The 27452-nt window shown below is 41.0% G+C and overlaps 1 protein-coding gene across 1 annotated transcript in view; it reads left to right on the forward strand.

The window, feature by feature from the left end:
- Positions 1-27452, forward strand: part of brca2 (BRCA2 DNA repair associated) — a 108659-nt gene that overhangs the window by 19803 nt on the left and 61404 nt on the right. Inside the window, exons 9-15 of the mRNA XM_078222226.1 lie at positions 410-533; positions 2153-3553; positions 4302-9230; positions 12573-12671; positions 18086-18164; positions 20305-20753; positions 26712-26902. Coding sequence (XP_078078352.1) covers positions 410-533; positions 2153-3553; positions 4302-9230; positions 12573-12671; positions 18086-18164; positions 20305-20753; positions 26712-26902 — 7272 coding nt within the window. The remainder of the gene's footprint in view (positions 1-409; positions 534-2152; positions 3554-4301; positions 9231-12572; positions 12672-18085; positions 18165-20304; positions 20754-26711; positions 26903-27452) is intronic.

Consider the following 27452-nt stretch of genomic DNA (forward strand, 5'->3'; position numbering starts at 1 on the left):
GTCAGCTCTATTCTCTCTCCAGAGATGCTGTCAGACCTGCTGAGATTTTTCAGAATTTTCTGTTTTTGTTTCAGATTCCAGTGTCCGCAGTAATTTGCTTTTATCCAGAATTTCTTGCGTTGGCTTGTGGGTCAATGTATTAAGATACTGATCTGCCAAATTGCTGAGTGGGGAAATTGGGGAAAGGGTGGGGGAAAGCAAACTGCTTTGACCAGAAAGCTAGATAAATGGAATACTTAATCGTGTTATACAGTATGTTGGCAGTTGCGCAGGCTGACTGATGAGCTGTTTGACCTTACAACTAGAATCAAAGTCATTGACCTGTTGTGCAGATATGAAAAAAAGTTTTAAAAACACTTTAATTATCTGAACTATTGACATTCTCATCAATTATTCATTTTGTTTGCAGCTTTTACACAGCAATTTAAATACACAATGCCATGCATTTGCTGTTGGTTTAAACAGTGCCTGTGCAATGCCTGTAATTGGGGAAGAGGAAAGTGAAGAATTGGAAGCTGTTAATCAGAGCTGTGGTAAGTATAATTATTTTTCTTTAAAATTAGCTTGTATCACTCGAATTAAGTTAAGATCTGAGTCACTGAACAGAGCCTTGCCTGTGATTAAGAAGTCAGGAATAGAGCGGACTCATGAGATAGCATGACCAATCACTGGCTGTGAATATGGGTGGGAAAGAGACTTCCAGTTCGATTAGCTTCAGACCACTCTGGGTGCAGGTGTGCTGTCACAGGCTTCACAGAATTTATTGAGTTAATTGCAATACTTGGTAAACTATACTATATTCTGATTAGATATATTCAATGTAAGAGACTAGCATCACACCATATGAGCTTTTGGCTGTAGCTAAATCCTTAACTTGATGCGTAAAACATTCCACATTAAGCACTATCGGATCCTACTTGTATCAGTTAAAAGGGCTCTTTATCTAGGATCATCCCGAAACGCACAGATAACCCCCAGCTTCTTTTGATCTCCTTATTTAAGGAGGGATATAGTTGCATTGGAGATAGTTCAGTGGGTTGATTCCTGGGATGAAGGGTTGTCTGATGAGGAAAGGGAGAGCGAGTTGGGCCTATACCTAGGAGTTTACAAGAATGAGATGTGATCTTATTGAAGTGTTTTAGATAGAGGGGGCTTGACAGGATAGATGCTGAGAGGATGTTTCCCGTCATAGAGGAATCTAGAACTTGGGGGCACAGTTTCAAAAGAATGTGTCTTCCATTTAAAACCAGAGAGGGTTGTTAATCTTGGAAATCTGGACCTCAGGAGCAGTGGATGCTGGGTCATTGAATATGTTCAAGGCTGAGATAGACACATTTTTGATCTGAGAGTGGAGGGTCTTGAGGGACAGGCAGGAGAGTAGACTAAAGGCCACAATCAGATCAGTTTTAATCTTATTGATTGGCGGTGTAGGCTGAGGAGCCAAATGACCCTGCTCCTATTGTGTTCTTATGCTAATATATCCATAGGTGACTCATTATCGAATCTTGTTTGGTAATGCTCCTGTGAGGAGCCATGGGACATTTTATTATATTAATGATGCTATCTAAATATAAGTTGTTGAAGTTAAGCCATATTTGCCTTGATATTTTAAGGCATCTAAAGAAGTAGCATTAATGAGCTATTTGGTGTCCTTTCAAAAGTCCAGTTTAGGCGTGCATCAGTGAATCTAATAAGTCTGCACAGTGAAAGTAGATATATTTATATTTTCCTCTCTATTTTTGCGCCTCCCCTTTTCTGCGAGATGTAATTGCATAAGCATATACGGCTCTCCTTCATGTGAGTCTGAACTCCAAATGTCTTTAGCTATTCACTCCTGTGTAGTGGGCAGCCATTACAATTGAGTCTGATTTGTAGCCTTATCTAATGTCCATGAATATGTATCTCCAACAGTTTACATTGGGCAGCAATTATAAACAAGAACTCCTGCAATCTGAACACAGGACTGGGAATCCAATTCTTGATATTTTTATGAATTGATGCAATACAGCATAAGTTGATTCTTATCTCTCTCCTTTTTTAACCAAAATTGTAATGTAGAATCTTCAGGAATGACACCTGCAACTCTTTCAAATCTTTCTGATAATTAAGTATTTTTAACAGATAATTTAAAAACTTATATTATGTTTTTCAGTACTTGAAGAGGGCCCAGACAGTTTGCATAACATCAGCAAAAGCTCTGAAGATGGAAAGCTGTATATTTCTAACACTATGTCTGATGAAGCATTGCCTTCCTCTAAGTCTACACATTTGAGGCTGAGAAAAGTGAAATCCTATACTAGAAAACAAAAGAACAACTCTAGAGTTGGCAATTTTCAACCAAACAGTATTAAAACTTTACCATCTCCCTCGGCTGATGAAAAGGGCTCCCTGGAGAGCATTATGGCTGAATCGAGCTACAAAGTGGTTTTTAGTAACTTGACACTCAGTCCAGTTAAAGAGTGCAATACCAAACAGATTTTTTTGAATAAAAATAACTGCGTCGGTCAAAACCAGAGTCCTGATGCTCACTTGTGTGACAAAAGTTCAGAGAAGGAATTATCAGATCAGAATATAAATTCTTCCTCTGACTGGTCACAGCTAAATCTATCAGAACTTGATGAGAACCAGATGCTTAATAGATACTCTGGCATTGTGGATCCTTCTGCAGATGCATTGGATTTGAAAAATGTGGGTGATCTAGCACTCAGTTCAAGTGAAAACACTAATAATCAGCAACTTGATAATGTTTCAGAAGACAATAAAGGATCTAGTTGTGTGTCCTGGAAAGAGATGAGCCCAATAGCACAGGGATCAACCTCTTATTCTTTAACAGGTGAAGTAACAATGATTCATTATAATCATTGTGCAATTGCTGATGATTTCAGTTCAGTCAATGAAAGCACAAAGAATCCTGGAGCAGAAGTGAATGCTAGTACTCCAAATCATCCTTGTAGTAAAACGCAATTGTCAAAACCACCTGCTCCTGAAATTCCCCACCCAGATCGTTTTAAAGTCGGTGATTCAACACACATTGACCCACCTGTGGAGAGATGGCTGGATTCAGATTTAGAAACTGCAGCAAGAAGACTTCCCTTTTGCAAGGATGAAAGGGCACAGATGAAAAAGAGACCTGACCTCAAAGATAAAACAAACCTGATAAAGTCAGTGACTATCTTGGAAGATCCGAAAGTCACTTTTACCGACTCTGCCAGTGATGACAATATACCCATTCGACCTGCTGTAGCTTCTAGAATGCCTGGTGATGGTGTTTACTGTGTGACAGATCCAGAAACCACCAAAAGTACCTCAATGGTTCTGGATTCGGCAAAATGTCAAGTGGATGAGGAAGACCGTACTTTATTGCTTTCCAGTCTGAAGGGACGTACAAGAAAATTCCTCTACTCTGTGCGAGACTCTTCAAATCATCAGGTGCAGGACATATCTTTAGATGCAACTGAATTACAAAATAGAACACCAATTCTTCCTTTGACACTGAAACCTTCCTGCAAATCACCTGCCCAAAAATCTGGAATGCAGCTTAAGTCTGTGTCAGGTATAACTCATTCTAATTTTTACTTATTTTGGTACATACAAAATGTTTTCAGTTTTTCATAGATAATTGAAGTGGCTTTGTACTGATTGTTACATAGACTGACAATAATCATCCCCCTCTCCGTTAATTTAGTTTTTCATGCAATGAAACAAGCGTAGACTCGCGCTGTTCTTAAACTTGGAAAGCATTGGGAAATTACAGAAATATGCTTACGTACAAAATTCAATTTTTATTAACTGTTTAAACTAAGGTATGAGCATTAAATATTGGCTTATTGTACCAACTGAATAGATTGAAGCAAAAAATGGTGCATCACAAATATATAGTGTAAACCATCAACTACCTAGCAAGTTGCTAGTAAAATACAAAAAGTAATGCATGAGATAATCAATCATGGGAATGCATCATTATTTAGTCATTGCAAACGTATACTCAGCACTGAGAATTTTTCATCTTCACATCTCAAGTCAACGTTAAGAAAAGGAAAATAAATGCAGCCTCCCCAGCATCTCCCACGTGATCGCCTTTAACAGTAGATTTTTCTTTGCCTCTTTTTTTAAACAAAAATGTTTTTTTTAAAATCAAAGAACTTAAATTAATTTCACTTGAAGGACTTCAGAATTTTGGCAATGTATCGATTTAGGAGCTAAATAAATGTGATTTGTGTATTTGACATTGATTTCATATGTGTTGTTTTGTGATATTTTAGGGTTTTTAATAACTTGCAGCATACTTTTCTGTTTTTTAGCTACTTGCAAAGAAAACAGGGAAGCTACCAGTAGTGAATTTAATCCTGGCATCGATCTCCTTGATAAAACCAGTGAGGCACCTGACGCTGAAGCAAATGAAAACCTGCAACACAATCATCAGCTTCATAAGAATTTTGAACATGTAGAACATGGAGTGGTGCCTCAGCATCTTAAAGATGAAACTGATAATTTATCAGATGCTTCCTGTAACGGCAAGAATTGGGATAATTTTGTGACACCACTTAACAGTCGACCCGTTTCTTGTAACAGAAGAGAGCGTAGAATTTTTGCCACAGCCTGTCATACAGTGGCTAAAAGACTAACTATGGAATCTAAAATGATGTTGACCAATAGATTTGGGGTCCAGGTTGAAGATGCGGAGGACAGTTGTGTACTTTCAGTTGTTAACTCTGTGCAGCCAGAGAAGATGTGTGTAATTGAAAATACTGTTATGCCAAATAAGGGAAGATCTTATTTTGAGTTCAGATTGTCACCGTTACCCGATGCAAATCAAAGCCCTCCACTTGAGGATTGCAGTAAAACAAACCTTAAAGGAAACACGATTGCGCACAATGATTTCGACATTATACCAATTTCTGCACAATTATCAACTAAGCAACTATCTTGCACTTCAATTAAAGATCAAAAGATATCTCATTCCTCTATCGCTAATGTTTTGCACAAAACAAAGAAACTTTTATATGGTCTTAACTCCAAGAGAACTTTAAAAAAAGAGGCTGGTCTGTGTAAACCTCAGCAATTAAAATCAAATGAAAATAACGAGATATCAACCTTTTTGGGTAAAGAGCAACATTTTGAGGGAACTCTTGCTGTTGACAAGGAATTGTCAAATGAAGATCAGAGACTTGACTTGTACACTCCTCTAGAAGCTGAAAAAAAAGAATGTTCTCTGAATACAGATTTCCATATTGGTAATAAAAATATTGCAGTGTTGACGTCAACTTTGAAGCACAGAAAATTGATTGCTGAAGTTGACAATGATGCATTGGTGCAGTCTTCAACAGAATGTGAAACAAAGTATATGACAAATGCTTTTGCAGGAACCAAGGAAATGCCATGTGACATACCATGTTCCAACATATCTGGTCTTGAAATGACTTTAAACAAATCCTCCAAATTAACAGAGGAATGTATGAATTCAGATAAGGAAACAAGGACAACTCTTTCTGCATCTGTCAGTGAAACAAAATTACATGAGTTTGCTGAAATTACTCGCCCTTTACACTGCATTGTACCGATACAAGAAAAGAACTCAAATAGATTGGAATTGAAACCTCAAAGCGCAGAAGTTGATATCAGTTCGGAGACAGCAATAAACGAAATGTGTGTCGTTTCAGAAAACACAAGACCACTTGTACCTGGAGATGCTGAATCGTGTAATCTTGGGCCCAATTTCAGTTACTTTAAAACGACTGAGCAGCCTACAGATATATCTGTTGAAAGCATTTCTGATGGGAAATTGTTCAAAACATTTGAAAATGAGAGCTTAAAAGTAAACTCTGCACAGGAAGTTATCGTTGAATGTATCAGTTCAAAAAATAGATCTGGCAGTCTCGAAAGTCCAACAATCTCTTCAACTGAAGCAGAGATTAAAACTGAATCTCCTGAACTCAAAGTTGTCTCAGAAAATGTTAAACAGCCCCCACTTGCCTTGCAAACTTTTGATTCCTCTGCAGTCATATCCCAGCCAAAATTACTTGAGAAATGTACTTGCTTGACTGTTAGTCAAACAGAACTAACAGAATTATTCAGCATTTTAGAGAACACGGACAGCCAGTTTGAATGTATGCAGTTTAGAAATCAATCTGCAGTTGATGTAACAAATGAGGATACCAACCTGCAGATTATGGAGCGTTTAGATCACACTCCCCAAGCTCCAATTCTGGATAGATGGAAGAATACTGATTTTGGTAAAAGTTTGGATATTGAGCCTTCAAAGCCCTTGAGCAGTAAGCCATGTAACTTACATCAGCAAGCAGAGTCTTCAAACACAGAGATTAGAACTGAAATCTTTCAAGAGAATACAGAAGAAACAGAGCAAAAAATAGCCTATAAACCTGCTAATTCCTGTGATGACCTGAGCAATAAAGAGAAAGGGATTGCATCTACGGTGCTAAATATCCATACAGATCCAATGGAACCTGTCTTGGACACTTATAAAGTTAAACCGGTTACAGTACTTGATCAAGCATTTCCACCCCTGAAAGATAAAGTGAGTTTTAAAGGTGAATATGGTGGTTTTTGTGCAGCAAGTGGGAATAAAATAAAACTCTCCGTTGAGAGTCTGAAAAAAGGAGCAACCATTTTCAAGGACATCGACAATGACCAGACTTCTGCTCAAATGCATAACATTAAAGATTTAGGCTATTTACGAGAAAGTTCTGTCACTGAGTCTGAAAAAGCAACTGAGGAAAAATTAAATGGTGTTCGAAAAACAGTCAAAACTAATGAGCCATACCAGCTATACGCAACTCTTGACAATGATGTCACTGTGAATACTAAAATTGAGGATAATAAATTGAAAAGCGAGAGTAAAGTTGAGAGCGGTAATAAAAAAATAGGTGATGTTCAGTCAGTCGGGAGCAGGACTGTATCTGAAGAAGCAACCCTGGATAAAACAATATATTTGACGACTGAGCAGAATGTGTTACAAAAATCTGACACCAAGAACAAAGAGAAACCAAGTCTAATTAGAGATACAATTTGGGAAAAGAATGCGTGGCAATCTAGCTACAATGGCATACAGGACAATGGGAGCAACAAATTAGCTGACAGTAAAATGAAACCTGCAGATGATTTATTACACACAACTTCTCTTGGTCATTTCAAGACCTTTGAAACTGCAGCTAGTGAGAGTAGTGATGAAATAAAATGTTTCCAGACTGCCAGTGGTAAAAGAGCCACAGTCTCCAAAGAAAATCTGGATAAAGCAAAACGTTTGCTTGACTCTGAGGATTGCTGGAGTGAAAATTGGCAAAACTCCAAGCCACCGACACGAATTGCAAAAAATGCCCCTCAACAACTTGATAAGAACATAGATACGTTTCAAAGTCATGTGGAAAAAACTAATACAAATATGCAACTCCGCGATCAAACAGAGAGTAGTAAGACGGTATTAAATGTTTTGGTTTATCCCAAATCTATTCACAGTGAAAACAATATCTCTCGGGATACTAATTCGATTCAAAATAATTCACTATTTGCTGCTCCAGGCATTGTAATGAAAGGATTCCAAACTGCTAGTGGTAAGCTGGTGCCTGTGTGCAAGTCATCTCTCGATAAAGCCAAAGATTTATTTGCTGAGGAAGACTTGTTGAATAAAACTATAAAAAATTCTGTTGAAACATTTTCAACCTGTCCACGCACTGGCTCACCATTAATTCGGGGTGAGATAAAAAGTGTAGTGAAGAGGCCGTCAGAGAATGATCACAATCCTGAAATACTTCATCCTTTAAATCCTAAAAGTTACAGCAAGTTGCATGATTTTTCTGTTCAAAGTGATCATGCACCTGACTATTTGGATCCGGGCAATGGTGCAGAAATGAAAGGTTTTCAGACTGCTAGAGGTAAAAGAGTTAATGTGTCAAAGGTAGCTTTAGATAAAGGAAGGGCCTTGTTTATTGAAGAGGATAATAAATTCAGAATTCAAGATAATTCAATATCAACTGCAAAAGTTAAAAATGGACTTCCTGAGGGCAATGTTTTAAATGATGGAGAAGCTAGCCTTCCACAGAGGTTAGATGTGAGAAGCCAGATGATCAGTCTTTCAGTTAAGCAGCCTTTGGGGTTCTGTACTGAAAATGGTAACACTGTTTCAGTAAGTGACACACACTTGAAAGATGGAAAAGAGAAATGTTTGGCTGATGAGCCTGGTGAAGGCAAAATTTCAAATACTGTAAACATTAATCAAGGTGAATTTGCTGGTGATGTATCTGAGCTTTCTCAACAGTTACTTAAAAGTGGACCTATTGCCTTCAGCACAGCAAATGGAAAGCCTGTACATGTTTCAGAAGATTCATTAAAGAAATGCAGACATTTCTTTAATGAAATAGAAGCTAATGAAAAATTTGAGATCATGGACAAAGATTTGAAATCTAAGGAAAGTGGGCTTTCTGAAGAAACATGGCATCCTGATAGGTTTAGCGCAAAGGCACCTCTTGGATTCAGCACAGCAAGTGGAAAAGCAGTTCTCGTTTCTGATGGTGCACTTCAGAAAGTTAAGCATATGTTAAAAGAGTTTGACATGAGTGATGGATCTTTAAGTAGTCCAAAATGCTCAAAACGTACATTTTGTGAAAAACCTCAGCAGTTACTGTTGACAATGAGCAGCGAACAAACACGTGAAGAAGAAAATTCAGAGTCGCTTCATAAAGTATTGAATGTCTGCACAGAGAGTATTTCGATTGTGCAAAATCCTGCTCGAGTAGACGTGAATGAAAGGGAGATGAATAGACATACAAAAAATTTGGCCACTTCCTCGAGTAAGCGTGTTTTCATGTCTGGATTTCAAACTGCTAAAGGAAAAGAAGTAATGGTAGAGGAAAGTAGTTTAACTGCAGCAAGAATGCATCTAGCTTCAGTTGAAAATGATGATAAATTGGATCATACTACTGAAAGTTTTGATATGAAAACTGAAAGTAGAATTAAACCAACTTTCAACATAAACAGTGTATCTACATCTGTAATAGATGTATTGAAGAGTAATCATGGCATACATCCCAAAATGCTAGAAAATGACATGGAAAAAGAGGCTTTGGAGGGTTCAAAAGCACTGACGGAAGATGATGAACCTTTTGATATTGAAGCAGGCAAGGCATTTAGACCAACGTATGATGGCACACATCAATCCATTAGACCAGACTTAAGAACAGGAAAAAGACTGAGACCAGAGGGAAATACTGCAAGAGGTAAATTATTAAATTTGTTTAAATTATTTAGGCAATCTGTTTGATTTCTATAAAGGCAGAATCCAGATGGTATAAATCAGTTGAGCCCTGAACACACCAATTTAGACAACTGCAATGGGCATTTTGGGAAGATAGAGCAAGCAGTTCATTCTACCTCAAATCACCTTTTGACTCATTAAATATTGGATAATTATACGGTTAGTTTATAGTGGATGCAGTGTTGCTCTTGGCTAACGTTTTGCTTCTTTCAACCACTGCAATTGGCTTTTCCTAACAAACCACCTCCATATCACTCCTTTAAACCTAGCTTATCACCAGCTAAGAAGTCCATGCATAATAAGATAATACTGTTTCAGTTTAATCCATATATGCGTATTTTCTCCTTTATGTCCAATTCTAATTTCCACCTTGCTTACTTCCACTTTCTTTACCATTTGGGTTCTGCTCTGTCCAGATAACCTTTCATCTGCTTTTCCCCTGTTGCCATCCCAGGCTCACATCTGCCTTGAACTAGCTCATGGTCTCATTCTGCTTCTTAGTATTTTGCACCAAACCCATTACATGCTTTTTAAAAGGTAGTCCAAACTGTGATATACATTGCTATTGGTCATCCTGTCATCTCATTCTTGGGGTTAACTTCTGTCATTCTCTCTATATGTTCATTATCTCTTCTATGCTCTCTCATCCCACTGGTGGATTAGCAATCAGCATGCTGTTCTGCAATGTTCACAAACTCTTCAGTTAGCTTTCTGCAACTTCTTCATGTCTATATCTATAGACAAAGTCTTCTACTTTTTATCCAGTCGTGGGACATGGGTGTCACTGGTTGGCCAGCATTTATTGCACATCTTTAGTTGCTCTTCAGAAAGTTAATACAGAAAATGTTGTCTTGTACATTTAAGTCAAAGTATCTAATATAGGTTGATGAAAGTAGTGATCCAAAAACCTACCTCTGGGAAAATCCACAATATCCCTTTATCTTGTCTAGAAAGGCTGTGTTTGCAGAGGCTGCACTCTGTGCACATGCAGTTGCTGCTACGTTACTAACAGTGACATCCCAGAAAGATGCGCCCTTCAAAGATGAATAGATCAAACCAAGACAGTAAAGAGACAACACTGTTCTTGTTCCCTCCTGCCCACATTGTCTGCTTCCTGCTTCCTTTGCTGCTCAAGCAGAAGGGAAAGGGAGTGAAAAGCAGAAAATTGCTGGGAGAGTGGTACACTGGGCGGAATGAAGCAGGTGCACAACAGTGATGCCAGTGGCATGTGAAACTGTGCATAGCCAGTGGACAGACTGGGTGTTGTGTCCCTTAAAAGTTCTTAAAGTTTATTTATTAGTCACAAGTAGGCTTAACACTGCAGTGAAGTTACTGTGAAATTTCCCTATTTAGCAACAAGGCTCACCAGTGGTCTGAAAAACAACTGTTCACCACTACCCTTTATGTTGCTCAGCCTGTTTAATATCCATGCTGCCACTCTTCCTTTTTATTCCATGGGCTTCAACTTGGTTGATAAATCTGTTATGTGACACTTTATTAAATGCCTTGTCTTGTCTATGTACCCCACATGCATTACTCATCAACGCTGTTACCTCATCACAAAACTCAATCAAGTAAGCTAAATGTGATTTGCCTTCAACAAATTTATGCTGGTTTTCTTAATTGCTCCATGTATGCTCAAGTAACTGTTAACTGTGTCCCTGAATTGTCGTTTCTAAAGGTTTTCTCATCATTGAGGTTAAAATAACTGACGTGGTTGCTGGGCTTATCCTCTCATATTGTTTTGAACAACGGTATAACATTTGCAATTCCCCAGTCCTCCACTGCCCTGTATCTAAGGAGGATTAAAAGATTATGCCAAGTATCTCCACAATTTCCACCCTTCCTCTATATCCTTGCATATATCTGATCCAATCCTAGTGACTTATCAACTTCAAGTACATCTAGCCTTCCTAATAGCTTTTCTAATACCTCTGCTTTATCAATTTTGAGCCCATACAGTGTCTCATTTACTTCCTCTTAGCAGCCTCGTCTTCCTTCACGAAGACAGGTACAATGTACTCATTTAGTCCATCAGCCATAGCTCCGTGCATAAATTCCACTTTTGATCCCTAATCAGTTCCACTCTCTTTGACCTTTACTATTTACATATCTATAGAAGACTTTTGGATTTTCCTTTTGTTAGCTGCCAGTCCCTTCTCATATTCTCTGTTTGCATCTTATTTCCTTTTTCACTTCCCCTCTGAATTTTCTATATTCATGCTGCTTCTCATTTGTACCATCACTTTCACATTTGTTATATGCACCCTTTTGCTACTTCATCTTACTCCCTATTTCTTTCATCGTCCATAGAGTCATAGTCATAGAGGTATACAGCACACAAACAGGCCCTTGGGTCCTTCGCATCTGTGCCAGTCAAAGACCAACCACCTAACTATTTCAATCCCATTTTCAAGCACTTAGCCCATAACCTTGTGTGCCTTGGCATCGCAAGTGCACATCTAAATACTACTTAAACATTGAGGGTCTCTGCCTCCACCACTCTTTCAGGCAGTGAATTCCAGATTCCCAGCACTCTTTGGGTGAAAAAGCGTTTCCTCACATCCCCTTTAAAACTCCTGTCCCTTACCTTAAATCTATGCCTCCTAGTTATTGATCCCTCCACCAAGGGGAAAAGTTTCTTCCTATCTAATTTATCTGTGGCCCTTATAATTTTATACATCTCAATCATATCCTCCTCCCCCAAGTCTCTGCTCCAAGGAAAACAACCCCAGTCTTTCCAATCTCTCTCGGAGCTAAAATTCTCCAGTCCAGGCAACATTGTGGTAAATCTCTGCACCCTATCCAATGCTACCACATCCCTATAATAAGGATTCCAGAACAACAAATAGTACTATCCAGGGAGGCCTGACATTGTTATACCATTTCTACAAGGAGAATAGACCTTTACTGTCCCCGGACAAACTCCTTAAAGGCAACCCATTGTTCTGTTTCAGTTTTGCTTGCAAATCTTTGACTGCAGTTTACCTGGAACAGATCTGTTCACACCCCACTGAAATCTGCTCTCGCCCAATCAACAATTTTTATTAATTTCTCCTTGTTCTTTTCTGTAGCTAAATTAAACCTTATGATGCTATGAACACTGTTGCCTCCTTACACTTGATCAACTCATTCCCCAGAGCCAGATCCTTGTTGGGCCAGAAACATACTGAACTCCCTCCAGCCCTCCAACCTTTTACAGTAGGGTTTCCCTTTGTATAAGCATGAAAAAATGAACATGGTATTCAACCTTTTTAAATAATGCTTGGCTGCTATTCATAAAACTGGATGATTTTTGTTTCAGAGGAACCGCTACCAAAAAGACAGCTCCTATCAGAATTTAACAGAACCATCCACAGTGATCACAAAGTTGCATTCAAACCTTTGATATGTAATCCTGAAGGTAAGCTGCTAATTCTGTATGATGAGTTCTAAAACTATATTCTGATATTTTCACATGGTTGTGTTTGATTTCACTTAGATCTATCGTTTGTCACTGTTTCAGATTACCTTCCTTGTCTATTATATATTATTTCTAACACTCAATTTAAATTGTGCGGTGTGGTTCTTCATTTTTCTACTGTCTGGGCACAATTACTGATTTCTCCTGAACAGTAATGGCAAATTAAAGCTGTCATCCTGTGTTCTAGCCTTCCAGACTGTTAGTAACCGACATATGTGGTGAGAGAAGCTAGCAGTCATCATGCGTCACTTAGTGAATACAGGGCAGATTCCACTGAACTGACGTGCTTTTGATCTTTGAGAAAGGTGACAAATAAACCCAAGCAATTACAGACTTATTGTATTGTGATAGTACTGGGAAAAATATGATTCTGATCGTTAGGAACAAACTTGCAGATCACCGATATAAAAGTAACCTAGTAAAGTCAGTATAGTTTCAGAAGGGGTGGTCCTCTAACTAAAGTTTTAGAAAGTGACATGATGAATCTACAGATTCTTTCAATAAAGTCCTGCATGAATGACTGTAGCCTAAGGCAGTTAGTATCCTAGGTCAATATTATTTACCTCCTATGGTGCTACTCTTAAAATCAGTACAAGTAAACTTTCTTCAAGAGTGCGTCAGTGGATGTAGGTATTGGGATTGAGAGCGTTTGTAGTTCCACTGAATTGCAGGATTGACTATCAGCTATAAGCGACTATAAGCTGTGGATGTGACTGTATTGATTAATGGCTTTCTAATGGAAAACTTCCATCAAAATACCAGCTTGAATACTGTTGAATAGCAATTGCTGTATTGCAAGATATGGCCGTCTGCACCAATAAGGGACCGTGCACACACAGCAGGTAAATGTATTTTTTATGTATTGTTTTGGACAGGTTGAGAGCGTACAAGTGAAATTTCTATTCCTTCCCAACTGTCTGCAGTCCACTTTTGAGAGGCAGATGTGTTTTTTAACCCAAGTGTGAGAGCAATTTGAATAACCAGCAGCAAGCTTTTCATCAGAAATAATGGATTGTTTATTTATGCAATCGCCAAAATCTAATGCTATGACCCTCACGCTCAGACACAAACACTCAAGGGACGTACAGTTGAAGCGAATTGTGCAGCTTTATGGGGTCTAAGCAAAAATAATAGTTCATAATTCATGTGATTGTTCTGGAAAGCACATGTTGTAGATCAGATGAAGATGCCTTCTTCCCAGAAGGTCAATTTTAGGTGAACAGCCAAAGTTGATTCAGGATCCTCTTGAAAGAATGGAATTTCCGCAGGTCATGAAGTTAGTTGCTTGTAGTCCTGTTTTTTATTCATTCATAGGACATGGGCACTATTTGGCTGGCCAGCATTTATTGCCCATCCCTAGTTGTCCTTGAGAAGGTGGTGGTGAGCTGCCTTCTTGAATTGTTGCCAAGAGACCAGTTTGCTGTTTTGGTGCCTATTTTCATTTTTCATCAAAAATGCAATAAGCCATATCTGGATTCTCAATTAGTCATGTGTGGACTGCACTGACCTAAAAACATACAATCTGATAGAATCTATTGCTATTTTTGTGAGAGGGAATTTAATTTATGGAAATTAGAATCTGAAATCTAAGCATATAATCAGGAGCATTAACATTGCCCCCCTTTATGACCTCGCTGGGAACGGTTCTCGCCAGTGAAATATAGACATGCTCCCCATGAATGGGGAGCAGTCGACTTGGCCTCGGCGGTGGAACCGGAGGCCATTGAGGCCCCTCAGGAAGGCCGAGGGCAAAGGAGGGATGTCCCTTGGGCAGTGCCAGACTGGCAGTGCCAGGGATGGGGCTAATGGGGGGGGGGGGGGAGCCAATGGGGCAAGGTAATGGGATAGGGGCTAATGGGGGGAGGGGGCCAGCTGCCACACTGCAGTGATCGGTGGGGGGAAGGAGCCCGCTGCCACTCTGCAGCGATCAGTGGTGAGAGGGAGTGAGAGGGGGCCCACTGACACTCTGCTAAGATCGGTGGGGGAGGGAGGGGGTCTGCAATCGGTTTAGGCGGTGAGGAAGGTTGCCGGGGACTGCAGGCCCCTGCTATTGCAGGGGGTGGGGGGGAGCTGGTTCACACTGCTTGCCCTAGTTGGGGCCTGACAGCTTTCTCTTTGTCTGCCAGATCCCTGCTACTGCTAATGCGCATGTGCAGCATCAGAAGCCTGCACGTGCACATTACCTCCCTCTGCAGGCTTTCGGGCACGTTAAGCCCTGCCCACAGGCTTCTGCAGCGAGCAACAGGCTCGCTCAGAATTTTGCACGCAGTGTGTGTATGGAGAAGACAGATCTGAAACTCTCCCAGTTTCAAGTCCACACAGCACTTAGACAAAAAATGGTAAAATCACTCCCACTGTTTGGAGTCTTTCCAAATGGAAGGTTGAAAAGCCAAGCAATTAAAGATGAAGCCTGTGATCTGCTGTTGACCTGGTCAATCATGTGTGTGGCACTTGTCCCTATTTTACTACCCAGCAATATTTTTCCATGTTGGAAAGGAGGCAGCCCCTATTGCTATTCTGTTACTGAATTAGATCCAGCAGATCTAATTCAGTAACAGAATAGATCTATCTCCTTCACGATAGCATTGGAAAGAGATAGGATCAGGCAGGCTAGGAAAGTGTTTCTCTGGAGTAAAGGGAAATACAGTGTCATCAGGGAGGAAATTAGACGGGTAAATTGGAAGGAGGCATTCTTGGGGAAAAGTACCGAAGGAAAGTGGAGGATTTTCAAGGAATGTTTGTCTGGAGCTCTGCATGACAACGTTCCGATGAGACAGGGGGGTGTTGGTAGGGTACGGGAACCGTGGTGCACGAAGGTTGTGATGAACCTGGTGAATAAGAAAAGAGAGGCGTACAGAAGGTTCAGAGAGCTAGGAGGTGTTAAGGATTTAGAGGAGTATACGGGATGTAGGAAGGAGCTTAAGAAAGAAATTAGGAGAGCGAGAAGGGGTCATGAGAAGGCCTTGGCGGGTAAGATTAAGGAGAATCCCAAGGCTTTCTACAAATATGTCAAGAGTAAAAGGATGAGATGTGAAGGCATAGGACCCTTAAAAGGTGAAGGGGGAAAAGTTTGTGCGGAACCGTTAGAAATGGCGGAGCTGCTTAATGAATACTTTACCTCGGTATTCACGGTGGAAAGGGATCTGGGTGGTTGTACTGCTGGTTTGCGGTGGACAGAAAGGATCGAGCATGTGGACATAAAGAAAGAGGATGTGTTGGAACTATTGAATGGCATCAAGGTTGGTAAGTCGCCGGGACCGGATGGGATGTACCCCAGGTTACTGTGGGAGGCGAGGGAGGAGATTGCGGAGCCTTTGGCGATGATCTTTGCATCGTCGATGGAGACGGGAGAGGTTCCGGAGGATTGGAGGATTGCAGATGTGGTCCCTATATTCAAGAAAGGGAACAGGGACAGCCCGGGAAATTACCGACCGGTGAGTCTAACCTCAGTGGTTGGTAAGTTGATGGAGAGGATCCTGAGAGACAGGATTTATGATCATCTAGAGAAGTTTAGTATGATCAAAAGTAGTCAGCACGGCTTTGTCAAGGGCAGGTCGTGCCTTACGAGCCTGGTTGAGTTCTTTGAAAATGTGACCAAACACATTGACGAAGGAAGAGCGGTGTATGTGGTCTATATGGACTTCAGCAAGGCGTTCGATAAGGTCCCCCATGCAAGACTTCTTGAGAAAGTGAGAGGGCATGGGATCCAAGGGGCTGTTGCCTTGTGGATCCAGAACTGGCTTGCCTGCAGAAGGCAGAGAGTGGCTGTGGAGGGGTCTTTCTCTGCATGGAGGTCAGTGACCAGTGGAGTGCCCCAGGGATCTGTTCTGGGACCCTTGCTGTTTGTCATTTTCATAAATGACCTGGATGAGGAAGTGGAGGAATGGGTTGGTAAGTTTGCTGACGACACCAAGGTAGGTGGTGTTGTGGATAGTTTGGAGGGATGTCAGAAGTTGCAGCGAGACATAGATAGAATGCAAGACTGGGCGGAGAAGTGGCAGATGGACTTCAACCCGGATAAGTGTGTAGTGATCCATTTTGGCAGATCCAATGGGATGAAGCAGCAGTATAATATGAAGGGTACCATTCTTAGCAGTGTAGAGGATCAGAAGGACCTTGGGGTCCGGGTCCATAGGACTCTTAAATCGGCCTCGCAGGTGGAGGATGCGGTCAAGAAGGCGTACGGCGTACTAGCCTTCATTAATCGAGGGATTGAGTTTAGGAGTCGGGAGATAATGCTGCAGCTTTATAGGACCCTGGTTAGACCCCACTTGGAGTACTGCGCGCAGTTCTGGTCACCTCATTACAGGAAAGATGTTGAAGCCATTGAAAGGGTGCAGAGGAGATTTACAAGGATGTTGCCTGGATTGGGGGGCATGCCTTATGAGGATAGGTTGAGGGAGCTTGGTCTCTTCTCCCTGGAGAGACAAAGGATGAGAGGTGACCTGATAGAGGTTTACAAGATGTTGAGAGGTCTGGATAGGGTAGACTCTCAGAGGCTATTTCCAAGGGCTGAAATGGTTGCTACGAGAGGACACAGGTTTAAGGTGCTGGGGGGTAGGTACAGGGGAGATGTCAGGGGTAAGTTTTTCACTCGGAGGGTGGTGGGTGAGTGGAATCGGCTGACGTCGGTGGTGGTGGAGGCAAACTCGTTGGGGTCTTTTAAGAGACTTCTGGATGAGTACATGGGATTTAATGGGATTGAGGGCTATAGATAGGCCTAGAGGTGGGGATGTGATCGGCGCAACTTGTGGGCCGAAGGGCCTGTTTGTGCTGTGGCTTTCTATGTTCTATGTTCTAGACCGAGAATGATGTGTTATTTTTGCTAGTAATTTTTTTTGAGGAGCAGGAGTAACAGGGATAGGGATTTGTGTGTGGATTTGATGCCATTTTTCATCTGGTATTCTCAATAGCTGTGTAGATTTCTTACTGATTGATTAGTGAGATGAATTGAAATGTGGCATTTACAATGTGGTAACACAGATATTTTCCATTTTTAAAAAAAGAGTACATTTTAATGATTCAGCAGATAATGGCCCTTCTAAGAAAAAATGAATCATCTTTAAGCCTTGTCTAATGGAGATACACAATTAGTTTGCAGTTATTTTTAAACAAATAGGTTTACTCCCAAATTTTCCACATCGTGGATGCACTAGTTTTACATTGTTTTAAACTATATTAATATTCCATTAATCATAGATGGCAGTTCCATTATCCAACAAGTGGAGAAATCAAAGCTCTTTATAATAGTGTGGAAAAGTTGAGGAGATCTGATGCAGGTGCTCAAATTTAGGGTTTTTAATATTATTTGGATTTATTCAGGGATGAAAAAATTGAATTTATTTTTATTTCAGGAGTACTTCGTGATCGAAGGAAGTTCATGTACAGTGTTCCACTGAAGCCTGTCACCTGTGGTCCATCTAAAGACAAAGGGTACGTACAGCAGCTTGTTTCAGAAATGAAATTTAACTCTGAATCAAAATAAAAGTAGAATTTTCATTTGATTATTTTGTTACATAATTTATAGGTTTTGCTTTCGCAATAATATTTAATACCCACAAAAACTTTTGTATTTTAAATTTAGTAACTGTGACTTAAAGATTTGTACAAGTTTAACATTACCTTTTTTTAGTTTGTTCTCATAATGTCCCTGGAACGGTTAACATGCATTGCCAAGCCCCTCTTGCCCTGAGAAGGTAATGATAAACCTTATGAAACCATTGCTGAAGGCTTGATGCGGCTTGCTAAACCACTTTAAAGAGTCGTTAAGAGTCATCCGCATTTTATGGGTCTGGAGTCACTTGTCAAATCGGATGAGAACGGCAGGTTTCCTTCCCTGAAGAACATTGGTGAACCAGACGTGGCTTTTTACATCAATTTAGTATATCAACGGTTTAGTTCCAGATCTATTTTAAACTGCATTCGAATTCTCACTACAATTCTGCATTTTGAACTTGCTTTCTCTGGATTATTAGCCCAAGCCTCTGGTAAAATAACCATTAATAACATGAACCATTACTGTACCTTCATTGCTTTATGTAGCTCCTGATTTAGCCTGACTTTCATCTGCACCACCACTAACCCACCACCCACTTTACCTTCTCCATTTAAGAGAATGGTTAAAAAACCTCCTGCCAGGCGTTTGCCAGTTCCAATTTGTATATCTCCGCTGGGAAATGTGCAGGACAGTTGATGATTAACTTTTATTGTTGTTGAGGGGCCAGAAGTCCCACTGTTGGGGTTGAAGGCAACCCCACTGTGGCAGGTGACCAGACCCTGGGTTGCATTTTGCCATGATGGCCAATGAAGCCATTGTTGAATGGTTGTCCACCCTGAACAGCACTGTTCTATTCAGAGGGCTAGCAGTTCACCAGCCTCAGCAGCACCAACACAGGCATTGCTGGGACTGCATTGCAGGGAGAGGATGGCTCAGTGGTTGGGCACCCTCAAAGTGGGGTTTGGGGATGCCAGTGCCAAGTAGGCAGGGTCTGACAGTTGGGGGACTTTCACTGCATAATGACAGCAGCAGTACTATCGGAGACTTTTCCATGGGCCATGGGGTGGTTATAACGGAGAGTCGCACCCCAAAGAACCCTTTAGGAGGTGGCCAGGTTTCACCCAGCAGTCTCACCTATCCATCAGCATGCACATTCCTATGTGGGTAAAATGCCCACATAAGTGGCTTGATTTACTTACCAGTCGTATCCTAGCTGTCAGCTTTCCTGTCCACAGCCAGAAAATTCCAGTGTTTGATTTTGCTTCTCTCTCTGGTTGTAAAGTTTACTTTGTTTGCTATTATCATTTCCACACGAAAATATGTAAACTTCTGTTCTGCATTTTGGGCTTTTTTGTCTTCCGTTTTCAATGTTATTTTACTTGATGGTTGTAGTAGCATGAAAGAAGGCAAAGTAACTTCCCAGTGATGGATCTGGAACCTTTAAACTGCGTGTTAAAATCTGCTGAATTTAAAATTCATTTTGCATGCATATAACAAAGATGATTCTGAATTTATGAATTTCATACGAATGTCCTTCTGAGAACTTGTCACCATTTCCAGCCCTTAAAGTAGTACCTGCAATGGGCCATGCCATATAGTTTTGTTGGCGGTATCTATATTGAAATGCACTAAGTATGTATATTCACATTCTCTCAAGAGTTTTCTTTGTCAGCAGTTATATTTTCATGTTAACTTTTCTCCTTCAGAATTTGAGCTATGCTTTTTGGGGAACCCGGGATGGTTCAGCCTGCAGTTTTTTTTCCACAGAACCCTTTGCTACTATTTAGTTGATTTTCTAACTAGTAGGCATATTTGAACAAAGGATTCAGGAAGTAATCTATTTAATCCCTAGCCAACAGTAGCAAAATGAATCTTCTTTGACAATTGTAAGTGAAAATCCTAGTTGAACCTGAAATTTAAACTTGGGATCCAGTTTGGGTTCTCAACATTACAATCCGAGTACAATTAGATGTTTAAATAAAACATTTATAATAGAAGTAGTCTTGGCCGAAACACAATTATGTTCAAAAGGAAGCCTTGTATTGAATTTGTTCTATTTTTTACATATTTCAACAGCATTTCAAATAGAATTCATCAGCAGTCAATTTCTCCTAATATCACATTCCCTGTGCAAGAAAACTCAATTCAGCATAATGTCTGCCTTCAACATGAAGCCAAGTCACTGAAAGGACAAGCTGCAGTATTCAAACCTCCATTCCAAAGGCATTCGAGTGGTTGTATTCAACAGAACAGCAGCAGGCAGATTACATCGAAGCCAGCAAAAGTTTTTGTCCCACCATTCAAAACTCTTCGAAATTCTACTCAAATGGAAACAAAAGAGAATGTGAAAATTGTTAGTTCTCCAATACAAACTGAAATTGGGAATATTATGAAGGCCAGTAACTGCAATAAACATTTGCAAGATGATGGCATGTTAAATGATGACTCAGTGATAGTCAGATGTGTGGAAGATAAACTCCAATCAGTGTCTGATACTTCAGAACAACTTCAAGCCAATTCTGAAGGTAGTATTGCACTGTTAATTATTTTTCTGTGACTTGTTTTCCATTAAATTGAGAAACTCAAAATGAATGATTACAATCTACAGACCTAAAGATGTGTGGGTTAGGTTGATTGGCCATGCTAAATTGACCCCAGTGTCAAGGGATTAGCAGGGTAAGTATGTGGGATTACGGGAATAGGGCCTGGGTGGGATTGTGGTTGGTGCAGACTCAGTGGGCTGAATGGCCTCCTGCACTGTAGGGATTCTATGATTCTAAATTTACAAATGGATAAGGTCTCTTAAATGGGACATGTTGATTACATGATACTAAACTTGAACTTTAAAAACCTGTAGATTATAGAAAGGAAGGAAATTCCTTATTCCTAAACTTATTTGTGCAAATCTTTACTGCACACTCTATAAAACCTTAAAAGTCCCCAGCATCACATACCAATCTTCAGCCACAAGTGGCAGGCAATAACCATCTCCAAGAACAGAGAATCTAATCATCACCCCGTGACATTCAATGGCAATACCATTGTTGAAACCCGCATCATCAATATTCTGAGGGTTACCAATGACAAGAAATTTAACTGGATCAACCACAGAAATACTGTAACTACAAGTATGTCTCATTACATGTTACCAGATTTAAAATAGCATGTTCCCTGGCATTTCCAGGTCAAATTATCCTGAGAAATTGTCCTGAAAACACTCAATGCACTCATCCTCTGTGACCTTTTCAGTTTAATTCATCCAGTCTGTGTGAAGATTACAATCTCATACGATTATTATAGTACCTTTCTTACAAGCCCTGATTGTATCTTGATTTATACTCCATCCTACACTGTAGCTACAATCAAGGGCCCATTAAACCATGACTTATTTCCTTTGTTACTACTTTACCAAAACTGATTTATTATTTGATCCTCCAAACCAAGATCATCGCTCACTACTGTATTAATTTCATCTTATATTAACAGAGCTACTACACCTCCTTTTCCTTTCTTCCTTTCCTTGTGAAACCTCATGGGTTTGAATATTCAGATCCCAGCTTTGGTCACTTTGCAACCATGTCTCTGTAATGGTTATCACAACGTACTGATTTCCTTCTATTTGTGCTATCAATTCATTCATCTTTTTGAATGTTGCGTGCATTCAGATAAACCACCTTTAATTCTGTTCTCTTGCCATTTTTCCCTATGCTGACATTTGCTGGTGCAGTCTTACGTTTGTACACTCGTCCCTTTCTGACACATTCTGGTTATCATTATCCATGTTGCTACCTTGCACTAATGCCTTGTCCTTGTCTTTAAGTTTTCAAATTGCATTTCACACGGATCCTGTACCCCATTATTTTAGTTTAAAGTCCTCTACAATTACCAATATAGAGTATAAAAGCTGGAGTCTGATGATGCAGCTGTATAGAACGCTGGTTAGGCCACATTTGGAGTACTGCGTCCAGTTCTGGTCGCCACACTACCAGAAGGACGTGGAGGCTTTAGAGAGAGTGCATAGAAGGTTTACCAGGATGTTGCCTGGTATGGAGGGTCTTAGCTATGAGGAGAGATTGGGTAAACTGGGGTTGTTCTCCCTGGGAAAGACGGAGAATGAAGGGAGATCTAATAGAGGTGTACAAGATTATGAAGGGGATAGATAGGGTCCCAGTATGATTGAGGTGAAAGCTGTCCCAAAAGTCAAGCTCTCTTTCCCCAGTAGTAGTGCCAGTGCCCAGTAAATTGAACAAAGAAAACAGAACAGTACAGCACAGGAAACAGGCCCTTCGGCCCTCCAAACCTGTGCCGCTCCTTGGTCCAACTAGACCAATCGTTTGTATCCCTCCATTCCCAGGCTGCTCATGTGACTATCCAGGTAAGTCTTAAACGATGTTGGCGTGTCTGCCACCCCACTTGGCAGCACATTCCAGGCCCCCGCCACCCTCTGTGTAAAAAAAAAAAACATCCCTCTAATATCTGAGTTATACTTCGCCCCTCTCACCTTGAGCCCGTGACCCCTCGTGATCGTCACTTCTGATCTGGGAAAAAGCTTCCCACCGTTCACCCTATCTATCCCCTTCATAATCTTGTACACCTCTATTAGATCTCCCTTCATTCTCCGTCTTTCCCAGGGAGAACAGCCCCAGTTTACCCAATCTCTCCTCATAGCTAAGACCCTCCATACCAGGCAACATCCTGGTAAACCTTCTCTGCACTCTCTCTAACGCCTCCACGTCCTTCTGGTAGTGCGGCGACCAGAACTGGACGCAGTACTCCAACTGTGGCCTAACCAGCGTTCTATACAGCTGCATCATCAGACTCCAGCTTTTATACTCTATACCCCGTCCTATAAAGGCAAGCATACAAAGAACAATACAGCACAGGAACAGGCCCTTCGGCCCTCCAAGCCCGCGCCGCTCCCCGGTCCAGGATTGAATCCTGAATCCAGGATCCCCGCCCAATTTTCCAGCCTATCTACATACCAATATCCTATCCACCGAGCTGTCCCTCACAGCTACGATGTTTTGTTCATTACAACCTATTAACTTACCCCCACCCCCCCATTCCAGACCATGTGATCTCCAGGGAGAGGCGTATGCCTTCTTCACCACCTTCTCCACCTGTGTTGCCACCTTTGTGGACTTGCACACCTAGGTCCCTCTGTGTTTCTATACTCTTGATGGCTCTGCCATTTATTGTATAATTCCTCCCTACATTATTTCTTCCAAAATGCATCACTTCGCATTTATCCGGATTAAATTCCATCTGCCACCTCTCCGCCCAATTTTCCAGCCTATCTATATGCTGCTGTATTGCCCGACAATGTTCATCGCTATCCGCAAGTCCAGCCATCTTTGTGTCATCCGCAAACTTGCTGATAACACCAGTTACACCTTCTTCCAAATCATTTATATATATCACAAATAGCAGAGGTCCCAGTATAGAGCCCTGCGGAACACCACTGGTCACAGACCTCCAGCTGGAAAAAGACTCTTCGACCGCTACCCTCTGTCTCCTATGGCCAAGTCAGTTCTCCACCCATCTAGCCACTTCTCCTTGTATCCTATGAGCCTTGACCTTCTTAACCAACCTGCCATGTGGGACTTTGTCAAATGCCTTACTGAAATCCATATAGACGACATCCACAGCCCTTCCTTCATCAACCGATTTTGTCACTTCCTCAAAAAACTCCACCAAATTTGTAAGGCACGACCTCCCTCTTACAAAACCATGCTGTCTGTCACTAATGAGATTGTTCCGTTCTAAATGCACATACATCCTGCCTCTAAGAATCCTCTCCAACAACTTCCCTACCACGGACGTCAAGCTCAGCGGCCTATAATTTCCCGGGTGATCCCTGCTACCCTTCTTAAACAACGGGACCACATTCGCTATCCTTCAATCCTCAGGGACCTCACCTGTGTCCAGAAAAGCGACAAAGATTTCCGTCAGAGGCCCAGCAATTTCATCTCTCGTCTCCCTGAGCAGTCTAGGATAGATGCCATCAGGCCCTGGGGCTTTGTCAGTTTTAATGTTCCCTAAAAACCCTAACACTTCCTCCCTTGTAATGGAGATCTTCTCTAACGGGTCAACACCTCCCTCCGAGACACTCCCGGTTAACACGTCCTTCTCCTTCGTGAATACCGATGCAAAGTATTCATTTAGGATCTCCCCTATTCCCTTGGGTTCTAAGCATAATTCCCCTCCTTTGTCCCTGAGAGGTCTGATTTTCTCCCTGACAACTCTTTTGTTCCTAATGTATGAATAGAATGCCTTAGGATTCTCCTTTAATCCTGCCTGCCAAGAACATCTCGTGACCTCTTTTTGCCCTTCTAACTCCCTGTTTGAGTTCTTTCCTACTCTCTCTGTATTCCTCCAGAGCTCCATCTGTTTTCAGTTGCCTGGACTTAACGTACGCCTCCCTTTTCATTTTAATCAGATCCTCAATTTCCCTGGTTATCCACGGCTCTCGAATCCTACCTTTCCTATCTTTCCTTTTTACAGGCACATGCCTATTCTGCAGCCTTATCAATTGTTCCTTAAAAGACTCCCACATGCCAGACGTGGACTTGCCCTCGAACATCCTCTCCCAATCAACGTCCACCAATTCCTGCCTAATCTGGTTATAGTTAGCCTTCCCCCAATTTCGCACCCTGCCCGTAGGACAGCACTCATCCTTGTCCATTACTATCCTAAATTGAAACCCATTTCTCCCACACCCATCTTTCAGCCACACATTCAACCCTATAATCTTATTTACCTTGTGCCAGTTTGTGGCTCGGGTAGTAATCCAAAGATCATTACCTTTGTAGTTTTTAATTTAGTCCCTAGCTACCTATACACCTTCAGCATACTTCTTAATCCTACCTGTGTTGTTAGTACCCACATGGACCGTCAAAACTTGATCCTTCCCATCCCCAAGTTCCTCTCCAGCGCTGAGGAGATGTTGTTAACCCTGCCACCAGGCAGGCAACATAGCTGCCATGACTCCCACTATTGGCTTCAGAAAGAAGTGACTATCCCTCTTTACTGTACATTCCCCTACTACAAAAGGGGGCCACTCAAGTAGGGTCACATTCATTTTTGTGACCCTATTTGAGTGGCCCCTGCATCATGGTGCTATGATCGGTTTGCTCATCCTCCCTTCAGTTTCTGTTCTTGTCCATACAAGCTGCAAGAGCATCAAACTTGTTTGATAATTGCAAGGTCTGCGGATGCTCCAATACTACTTTCTGGGTGCCCATACCTGTCTCTCTCGGAGTCACACCCTCCTGTCCCTGATCACAAACCAAATCAAAGGTGCTTAGCCCAAGGGGTGCAACTGCATCCTGGAACAAAGTATCCAGTTAACCGTATCCCTCCCCAATGCATCACAGTGTCTGAAGTTCAACTCCAGATCATCAACTCTTGAGAGAAGGTGAGAATTGTCTACTTCATTTAGTGTAAGAAGGATGGTAGGAAAATGTATTATTACTGTCATTCGACTTTCTTTAAATCAATAAAACCACTTGTTGGTTCAGAGCCTGAGCTACAGTACATTTCCTCAGAGTGAGGAGAATCAAGGGGTCAGTGCATAAAGGTAGTATCCTCTGTTGCAGTGCCTGGGTTTTGTTATTGTTCACCTCGATGTTAGACAGAAAATGTGCATACATGCAGAAGTAGAGAGTGGCGCTGAATGTGAGAATTTTCTTTACCATTTAAAAAATTCCAGAACATGACACTGATCTTTCAAGCGCTATTCCTTTAATTTGACTATCTGTATTCATACAGTCTGTTGACAATCCCTGCATTTGATTTCAGACTGATTGTTATGTGTGCAGTTCTTTCAGATTTTGACTAATTTCTTTTTCAAATGCAGCAGAACTAAAATCATAACTTTCAAAATTATATTTTTCCACTTTAGTACTGATGTAAAATAAATAACTTTAAAAGATGCATGTGATACCAGTCCTTTGGTTGAAATAATGCGAAAAAAATCTAATTAACAATATTTTTATGGAACAGATTGGAACAAGTAGATATAGAAGTACAATATACAAACCTATGTCAGATGTAAATGTCAGCCACCCCCATCTCACTCTCTGAAACTGCTTTTGTTGTATTTTCTTTCCTATGTTTTGTATAATTAATTCAGTGCCTCTTAGTGTTTGAACTCAAAACTATCTTTAATGCTAATTGAAATGTCAGGTTTTCTAAATGTTCTCCATCTCTTAAGATTAAAGTATATAAATATAGGATTGAGAATATGAAAGGAAGAAAGATGATGGGCCATTCAGAATTTCAGGTGTTTAAATTTAATTAGAATCAAATAAGTAATTAAGCAGTTTCGTTACAAATCATTTTATTTCAGTGGCCTTTAAAGAAGGAAATGTCCCCGGACCTGTCAATAGTTTGATGGTAAGATTATTAGTGCTGATTCGGCGGAGTGACTGGTTAATGAGTCTTCTGGCCTCCCTGTAAGTAATTATTTTTGTGTTTTACAGGTTTCCCTAGGATAGTTCAGAATTGGAATTGCGCAAGGGATCTACAGGAAATGAGACTAATAAAGAAGCGAAGGCAAACTATTCATCCACTGCCAGGGTGTTTGTATAAAACTAAAACCTCTGGTGCACCAAGACTAACTCTGCACTCAGCAGTTGAAGGGAAAGTACCAACTTATTTTATGGAAGAGCAGGTATGACCTGCATTAGAATTATTGAAACCAAAAGAAAAAATGCTGGAAAATCTCAGCAAGTCTGGTAGCATCTGTAAGGACAGATTAGAGCTAACGCTTCGAGTCCAGGTGACCCTTTGTCATTCCTCCCCGTCAAGAAGGGGTTTAGGAGAGCGATAGTTGTGGGGGACGCAATGGTTAGAGGCACGGACAGGCGGTTCTGTGGGAGTGAACGAGAATCCAGGATGGTAGTCTGCCTCCCTGGTGCCAGGGTACAGGATGTCTCCGAGAGGGTAGGAAGCATATTTAAAAAGGAAGGTAGTCAAACGGATTTGATTATACACATTGGTGAAAATGATGTAGGTAGGAAGAGCGGGGGGGTCATACGAGAGAAATTCAGGGAGTTGGGTGCTAGGCTAAAAAGTAAGGCCTCCAGGGTAGCAATCTCTGGACTGCTCCCGGTGTCTAGTGCAAGTGAGGCTCGGAACAGGGAGATTCTACAGTTGAACGCGTGGCTAAAGGACTGGTGCAAGAGGGAGGGTTTTAAATTCATAGATAACTGGGAAATCTT

This window comes from Mustelus asterias, chromosome 10 (assembly GCF_964213995.1).
Source record: "Mustelus asterias chromosome 10, sMusAst1.hap1.1, whole genome shotgun sequence".
Lineage (NCBI taxonomy): Eukaryota > Metazoa > Chordata > Chondrichthyes > Carcharhiniformes > Triakidae > Mustelus > Mustelus asterias.